At 39.3% G+C, this 9,339-nt stretch overlaps 1 protein-coding gene across 1 annotated transcript; it reads left to right on the top strand.

Moving 5' to 3' along the window:
* The first annotated feature begins 7,506 nt into the window (after positions 1 to 7,506).
* On the top strand, positions 7,507 to 8,482 carry gngt2b (guanine nucleotide binding protein (G protein), gamma transducing activity polypeptide 2b). Its single transcript, XM_049563462.1, has 3 exons — positions 7,507 to 7,640; positions 7,787 to 7,875; positions 8,127 to 8,482. Exons 2-3 carry the CDS (start codon positions 7,792 to 7,794, stop codon positions 8,253 to 8,255), a joined length of 213 nt encoding a protein of 70 aa, XP_049419419.1. The 5' UTR covers positions 7,507 to 7,640; positions 7,787 to 7,791; the 3' UTR covers positions 8,256 to 8,482.
* Positions 8,483 to 9,339: the final 857 nt, after the last annotated feature.

Below are 9,339 nucleotides of genomic sequence, written 5' to 3'. Positions count from 1 at the left end.
GAAGCACTTCCGGTCAAAATATTCACACTTGTCGAAATAAAAGCATGCGCCTACCTGCGTGTATTGGAGGCAGCTTCGGCACAGGCGCCTATGCTCTTATTTTCAAAAGCGGTTGTGATGTAGCACAAATACGCCCTCCTATTGGCTGATATATCCAAGTGGGCGGGGCAGATTTGCTCTTTGGAGCAGGGGGAGTATAAAAATGTTCGACACCGACACCTGCTGGACAAAGTAGATCATCACAGAGGGAGGAAGTCATCAGGGGAAACTGTGTCTGAGGCTACTGACCTTATTATCTCTCTATTATTTTCTATCTAGTTAATTAAATACTGGTTCTTATTCTGCTAGTTTTGATGCATTTTATGTCTCTGTTTTAGATCATTCTTACCTAGCTACTAACTCAATTTTATGAGCTAAACAGCTTTTTGTTGGGTGGGAGGGTTTGGGTTTTCTCTTTTCTTTTTGTTTTCTATTTGGATCTTTGTTGTTTTTAACCTCTGTGAGGCACTTTGTGTTACTGTTGTATGAAAAGTGTCATATAAATAAAGTTGATTTGATTTGATTTAAAAAAAAAAAAAAAAGAAGCTCAGTAATACTAGTACTAGGAAGGAATTACTACTGAGTTCAGTTTATTATTCAAACACTCATGAAAAATATTAAAAAATAATTACATAAAATAATAAAATAATTAGGAACTAGGGCTATAAATACTGATAATTTTCACTTTTGATAAATCTATTAATTTTTTTAAAGACTCATCTATCAGTCTAATCATTTAGTCTGTACAAACCACAGGAAAATGCTTATAACCAGAACAGTAGCCAGAATTTTACAAACACTCTTTTTTTTCCTCTGTATTAACCGTTGGTTTAACAGATTAAATTTTTACAGCAAATTTATTGCCAACCATTTTTCAAAGGTTTCCCCACAATGCCAGGAATATAATTATATGAAAATACAAATGTTTAAATTCATGTTTTTGCCTTAAACAATCCAGAGAGTCCAAAAAAGTCACTATTGATTATAATAATAATAATAATAATAATAATTGATTATCAATAATGATTACAAATAATTTATAAATAATTCATTTCATTTAATAATTTATTTAATCTATGTGTTTATTCATTATGTTATTAGTTTATTCAACAGGACAGTGCACAATAATGAGCATGTTATTTCATTTTAAGTCGATGGACAAATATTACAGGATCATCCTATATAGAATTACTGTCTTGAAGAGTTAACAAAACTTGTTATAATAATTTATAAGAATGCAGATCAAGAACAAAAAGAGAAGCAAATATTAATGTTGGTAACAACATCATACAGGTCACCATTATATCACATTATCAGACACTAAATATGCAACACAGATGCACATAATGCAAGAAATGCAGAGCACTGAAGTAGGGAATATTAATATTAATAGAAATATTAACTAATTAAGAAACATGTGTAATTATAGAATTTAAACTGGCCATTAAAACCAACATATTCCCTGAAACCAAACCAAGGACATCACAGCGTCACAAGCTCCCAGAGCTCAAGCAAACACAAGATCGACATTTTTAGACTGGCTTTTAATTGAACTTTTATTTAATTTATTATTTTTTTCAATTAGTTAATTTATTTAATTTTCTAATTTTTCATTTATGATTATTGTGTATTTATTTATTTTTATTAAAAAAAATCCTGGCATGTTTTTCTATTTCGTTACTCATTTATTTATTTTAACTTTTTTTTTTACAGATATAAAAATGTTTTTTATCCAGATTTTTTTATGCTGCCTCTGGTGTTTCCACACTTATGATAGTGTTTCCTGACTTCCCGTTTTTTTGGAGGGGTTTTTTTTGTGTGTGTGTGTGTGTGTGTAAAGCACTTTGTGTTGCATTCTGTTTGTATGAAAAGTGCTACATACAGTAAATACAGTTTGACTGACTGATTGAAGAAGACATCTTCTCATTGCTTATTCTGTCCAACCAACAGCCCTAAACCCACAAAGATTTAATTTACAATAATATAGCACTGAAGTAACCATTTCATACTAACATTTATGAGCTGGAACCAGAGAATATTTGGCATTTTTGTTTGCTAAATGGCTTAATCAAGCAAAATTTCCATTTGTTTAATCTTCTGCTGACTGATTTATAATTTCAGCACTTGATTTGATTTGATTTGATTTGGATCTCTTTTAGCCATTGGCTAATCTTCCAAGAGTCCACATCAAGATTAAAAACAATTAAACATACAGTAATCATAACACTTAAACATATAATCATATACATATATAGATTCACTCACTCACGCACACACACACACACACACACACACACACACACACACACACACACACACACACACACACACACGCACACACACACTTAGCCAAAATACATTAGCACAATTTGAGTACCACATATGTCTACATATATACACACATTCATTCACACAAATGCATGTATGAAATGAAATATTCATGTGAATGAGATATTCATTCACAGAAATACCACTACTGTGCAAACCTACTTGCAATATAATATTGTGATAATAACAACATTTAAAATACAAATACAAATCCTACAGTCAACAATCCAACTGCCAAACCGCTCCTGAGTAATTATTGTAATGAATTCCATAATTTAATGGTTCTGAAAATGAAAGTCCGCCTTCCCATTTCAGTTTTTATTTTTGGTAATACATAATGATTTTTATCTCTTATTCTAACGTTGACTTGATGTTTTTCACGCACTAATAACAACTTGTCCTTGATACTCACTGGCTTGCTAAACTTTTGAATCTTTGAAATTAGTGCAATAGAATGTTGTCTCACATGCTCTACTACTGTGGGCCATCCCATCGTAGCATGAAGTTCACTTACTGCTTTTTCAAACCCACATCTTAAGACCATTCTAGCTGCCTTGTTTAATGTAACCTGCAGCCTCCTCATATCTCTCAGAGCTGCATTACCCCACACTGCACAGCAATAACTAATGTGACTATAGATTAGACTATGACATATTACCTTAAGAGTGTCTTTGGATAAAAACTTTACAATTCGTCCAATCATTCCTGCCATTTTCATCACTCTTTTAGAAAGATCAGTAATATGAGCTGCCCAAGAGAGATTGTTTTGTATTTTGACTAACTGTTAAAATCTCCTGTGAAACACTAAAATAAGCCCCCACACGCATTAGTGTCAATGAGACACCCTGTGTACACTTTGTTTGACAGTGACACAACTTATTGAACTAAAACAGGACATAAAAATGGGGAGGAGCTTTTCATCAGGTGACCAATGACACTCTGGGCCTTCATAATGACCAGGAGCATCTCCTCACTGCTGTTGATCCACGGTGACGTGTTTCAGGGTTAATCTTCAGTAGATGAGACTAACCCAGATCCTGAAAATGGCTTAGTGTGAGTCCTGCTGAAGGTTTAGTTAAGGATCAGTAGCATGTCTCAGATGAAATGTCAGCTAGAGGTGGGCAGCAGAGTAGCGGGACTACTTTCACAAGGCAGGGACATTTTTATAAAACCTTTAACTTTAGCTTAAGAAACATTAGTTTGAATGGATAAAGTTATGTTCTCTGTATAAACACAAATCTTGATTTTTACTAGATCTGTTATTTTTCTGTTTATAAGCCATGTTGATGCTGTCGGCCTATTTCCAGCCCAACAGCCCTCCATCAACTATACCTGCTCATCCTGTGCAGGGCTGCAGGGGACTGGATTCTGGAGCCTATCCCTGGTTAAACTGGGTGAGAGGTGTAGTTAGTAAGACTAACACAATGCATAATGAAACTCACGCTCCCATTGATTTCTATGGGCATTTTAAAGGGTCAAACAGGTCGATGGATTTAAACTCAGGTCCGCTAAAATTCCTGATAGCAATCACATAAATGAAACTAACCTGAGTTACAGGCTCTCTCTGTAACTTTTAACATTTATCATTTTTTATTGTCAATGGGTAAACAGGTTGTAACGTAATAAAAAAAAAACTTTCCTGGAAAATCCAAAGGACGTGACGCTATGTGTGCCCCAAAGCACCACAACAACAGCGATAACCCACCACAACAGAGTCCACACATGCTGTGTTTCCATGACATATGTCATACATTAACAGTGGTGGCCCAGAAACGGTCCTTTATTTGGCTGCCGTCAGCTTTCCACCTGGAAAATAGGTCTTCAAGTGGCAACAAAGTGAGGTGGAAGGACGATGGGTGGGCTGATAAACAGTGAATTCATCAAATTCTGTGCCCCCGCTGTAAAAAAAAAAAAAAAATCTAGAGGAAGCACTGAGGTGAAATACTGTTGACTAACGTTACCTTGCTTGCTAACACCGATGAGTTGCTGGCTCGCTAACACAGTGAAATATTTTCTTGAGTGGATAACATTAGCAAATTCATTCATGCAGACTCCCAGGGTTGGTTTGCAAATTACTTTATCAGCTAACATTACAAAGCAACCGACATCAGATCAATGCAGCGTAGCTGAGTTACAGCTAGCTGGGCAGGCAACTAGCTAACTGTAGTCTAAGCCAGTGGTTCCCAACAGGTGGGTTGCAGTCTAAAGTGGGCACAGAGCTTTTATTAGGCATTTGACAGAGCCAACCATCACAAGCTCTTCACCAAGCTCAAGCATAGGGTTGTTCCGGGTAGCATCATACGTATCCTGGCATATTGGTACGACAGGCAGACTATGCAGGTTAAATGGGGGAGTATCTTATCCTCTCCCTTCAGAGTTGGCAATGGGGTACGGCAGGGTGGGCTTCTATCCCCAGGCCTATTCAGCCTGTACATGGATGACCTGTCAAGGCAGTTGAGAGACTGTAGAACAGGGTGCATAATGGGTAACACCTTAATCAACCACTTTATGTACGCTGATGATTTGGCCATTGTATCTCCCAGTAGTGCAGGGTTCCAACAGCTTCTCAACATATGCTCAGACTATGGACTCAAGTTTGACATCAAGTATAATGCCAAAAAGAGTATGATAATGATATGTAGGACCAAGGAGGATCAACATCTTAATTTCCCAGGTTTCTGTTTGTCTGGTCAAACCCTGTCTGTGTGTACCAATGCAAAATATCTGGGCCACATCATCAATGATAAGATGGAGGATGATGCTGACATGCTTAGACAGAGAACAATGCTATATGTCCAAGCCAATATGTTAGTGAGAAAATTTCACTACTGCTCTGGTGAAGTGAAGGTGAACTTGTTAAGAGCTTACTGCACCCCTATGTACACGGCCCCCCTCCGGGTGAGGTATAAGAAAGAGAGCTTGCGTAAACTCCAGGTTGCATGTAATGACTGTCTCAGAGTCCTGCTCAAGCAGCCCAGGGGTAGTGGTGCCAGCAAGCTTTTTTGTGATTTAGGGATAAACACCTTCCAGGCCACCCTGAGAAGACTGATGTTTAAGTTTATATGTAGACTGCAGGGGTCCCAGAATAATCTTATTATACAGTTGACCAGCCCAAGGTGTAGTTCTGTTAGATACCAATCCTATATGTGGAAACACTGATATTTGTGCCTTTTATAAAATGTGTATAAGCACTTTTTAAATTGCATTTTTTTGCTGCTCTTATTTATTAGATGCCTTTTACTGAATATGCACAAGTACTTTTTTAATATAATGTGATATAACGCCTTTTTACTGTATTTTTGTTTTATGTACTGTATGTGATTGTATGTTTATTTGGACTTTGGAGTCTGCAATAAAGTTTGATTGACTGATTGATTATTCTATTCCTGCTGTAGAGTGAGTGACTTTTGGGTTTACTTGACCTTATACTTCATTCTACCTAACTTAGACCACAATACACTAATCTGTAGCCCTTTTTAAACAGGAATTGTGCAAATTTGCAGGAAAGCCCAATCAGTCTTTTTTCAGCATTGGCAGTATAAAAACAAAATCAGGGAGTGCAGCAAAATGCCGCCTACCTACTTTTGTTTATACAGAATGCGCCTTTTTCGGGGCAATGGGGGGCGTGAGCAAGTAACAAAACATGTAGCTCAGCATGTGACATAAACAGTGACGTGGCTAGTCAGGCGCCAATTTTCTCGTAACTTGGCCTGTCCTTCACCGTCCCCGTCATCTGACGGTTAATGGCCTCTTCGTTTGCGAGGGCAAGGAGGGCGCACAATTCCTTGTCTCCCCAGTTGCTCATCTTTACAGTGTCTGTCAGGTTTGCGTTTCCCTCTTGCTACTAGCTGCTCGCTAATTCCTGCTATCAGCTGTTTCCTGTTTATCCACCGCCAGTGGGTCGCACATGTGGCGTCATCAACAGCTCCTCCCACAAGTCATCAACAGCCCCTCCCGTGGTGGAAGGACACCTCGGTCTGTTTAAACTAAAAGGGTTCCACCAATAAAATTGGGCACCTTGGATCAACTCGCCAATCCGGCTCTGTGTGTCCAAACGCTCACAGCTGTCCGGCAAAACAGCCCAACATTCGCGGAAAATCTGGCAGTGTAAAAGGCGCTTGTGTAAAAACAAGATGGCAGCCATCTCTGCCGAGTCAGTCTGCAGCCGATCCCGACACAAAAGTGGACAAGGTCCAAAACCTGGTCACATTTTATGGTTGAAACTTATTTATAAATGATTAATAACGTTTGTCGTTTGATATGGCAACAAATTTGACCAGTTTTAACAACAATAACAAGATAAGACACTGTTTATTAGGAAGTACTCGTTAGAGGACACTGGGACTTAATTATCGTTCACAGTGTTTAGTTTCTTATACTCATCAGGTCCTACTGATCCATAAATAGGAACAAATCTGTCTCTGTAAAGATGCCTTCAGCAAAAATTAATCTATTTATTCACAAAAACAACAGCGGCGTCAGTCCATTGCATATTAAGTGGCTTCTTCATGTCCACCATTTGTTTACTAGGATGACGTTGCGCGACTTAAAGCAACTGACTGGATAGACTGTGAGATTAAAGCATGTAATCAAATCAGTGGCGAAGACTTGGCCTCCTTCCTCTTGGCACACGACCCTGTGTTTATGATGGTGCATAGCTACTCCACATGTAAGGGTTAGCTACTGATAGGATATTAAAATAACAGTAACGTGAAGCAAGTAACTTATAAGCTTAGAGTCATGGATGGATTACTGAACGGGCCTACTGTGCACAGGCCAAGGGGCCCACAGTGTTGGTTGCAAAATGTGAGATGTCAGATTAGCACATACCGACCCGGTAAAGACACAAAACTACCACAAAGTGATGGGGCCCTTTGTCTCACACTCCGCCCCTGCCTAACATGTATGTGTTTTGGTATGTGCACCACAGTTTACAGTTAGTAACACACTATGTGATGTTCACACGTCTATCATTCTATTTCAGTGCTCACTTTCTCCACCTCGTCGTCAGATCTCTTCCCTTCCTCCTTCCTGTTCAGAGGTTACGGCTCCTGATTGTTTAATCTCATCACGGGGGATTGGTGACATCAGGTCCAATCCTGTGCCGACCTCTCCCAAAAGCCAGCAGCGAGGGATCAGCTGGGATGAAGAGCAGTGGGACGGCACGGATCAGTCAGTGTGAGGAAGCGACCGGACGTCAGGGAGGCACACAGTCGATGAGCTCTTAGGAGCTAACACAGTTCTCTGATTTTGGGGATCCCACCATTCAACAGGTAAAGACAACATGGCTAAAACATTTGTCTATGCTAGATTTATATTTAATTTGTCAAAGGAGTGTTACTGAAACTGAAATATATGAAGAGTACGCTCACGTCTGGGCCTCTGTTGTGACATTTTTGATTTTGATTTCCTCCTACAGTCAGGATGGCTCGGGATATGTCAGATAAAGAAATCTTGAAAATGGAGTTGGAGCAGTTGAAGAAGGAAGTTAGCACAGCTAGGACACCAGTAAGTAAAACAGAATATCGTCTTTTCTTGCCGTCAAATGTAAAAAAAATATGTTTAACATCATATTTAATTGAAGCTGCAAATGCCTTGACACAACAGGAAATACTTTATCTACTTTTGTCTTTGGTTTCCTTGTGCAAAATCTGCTATTAAACATGCAGCATGCCTCAAATTTCCATCTTTATGTCTGTGAGAAGATGATTTTGTTTGCCACACTTACATTTGTCTCCATCTCTCCTCTCCAACAACAGGTGGCTGCAAACTGTGCAGACACTGTTTCTTTTGTTGAGGCACTGATACCAAATGATCCGCTGATAAAGGGCGTTCCAGATGACAAGAACCCCTACAAGGGAGACAAGGGAGGCTGCATAGTAACATAGCAAACAGACCTACAGGGAATAGTCACACAGTTTTTTATGAGAGCCGGTTACACTGCTGGAATATCCCTGTAGACGTCATGTGGATGAAATGTACAGTAGTTAAACAGATCTGTAATGCTACCAGGAGAGACCCTTTCCCATCACTGGACTACTGTATGTACCTGTTGATATGAAAATGTTTCTTTGTCAATTTGTAATTAAATGCAAATAGCTGTACAAAGCTTTGACCTGACCTGACTCCTCTCGTCATTGATCCACACGAGTATATCTCACTTTTATTGCACCTCCATCTCCTGATATCATCGTGGTTAATCTTTGACCAGATAGTGTTTGATGCATAAATCAGCAGAGGTCAACATGACACTGATCTGTGCTGCTGTACGAAGCGGGGCAAAGTCACAGGAGTCGCGCAGCTACTGCTTAGTCTAATTCTTAATAGGATTTCTCTGCCGCGGCACAGTCGGTCACAGTGTTGACACAGAGCTGCTTCCTGCATCCAAGTCTTTAAGCTCATTCCAACGGCTTCATCCCGGCTTCCACTTCGAGCTCTCCATCCAATTAGTGTCATTGTCAATCTGCGCAGCAACAAATACACATTTGTTCGCTCAACATTCGCAGCACAGCTATCAGTGTGAATGTAGCTTCTGTTCTCTTAATTTCTACGATTGTAAAAATGTGTAAACAAACAAAATTCGTGCAACATTAAAGCTTTTTAGTCATCATAGTGACCTATTTATGATCACTTATCATTTAGAGCAGTGGTTCCCAACTGGTGGGAACTGGTGCTGTTTCCTGCTGTAGAGTGAGTGACTAATGGACAGCTACTTGACAGAGACAGCAAACTGGGTCGACGACATGGCCAAACACAAGTATGACGCTGAACGTATTAAACTGTGTGGACCTTGAACTAATGACTGAGGGGAAATCTGGACCCTGTGGCTGCACCAGTTGGGAACCACTGATTTAGAGGACCTTGGTGATATTTTACTTCAGTGTCAAAGTCTTAGCTTGGCTTAACACAGAGGTCAACACGGCCTCTGAACCTTTAAACTGCCCACTTCAATTAAACTGCAAAGGATGCTGT

This window comes from Epinephelus fuscoguttatus, linkage group LG20 (assembly GCF_011397635.1).
Source record: "Epinephelus fuscoguttatus linkage group LG20, E.fuscoguttatus.final_Chr_v1".
NCBI classification, from domain to species: domain Eukaryota; kingdom Metazoa; phylum Chordata; class Actinopteri; order Perciformes; family Serranidae; genus Epinephelus; species Epinephelus fuscoguttatus.
This window is presented reverse-complemented; position numbering and strand designations above follow the sequence as displayed.

Bases quoted from the DNA above. Each gene is read 5' to 3' on its own strand.
- gngt2b (XM_049563462.1), top strand. From the start codon at position 7,792: ATGGCTCGGGATATGTCAGATAAAGAAATCTTGAAAATGGAGTTGGAG. The intron at 7,876-8,126 runs GTAAGTAAAACA...CTCCAACAACAG, and splicing joins TTAGCACAGCTAGGACACCA to GTGGCTGCAAACTGTGCAGA.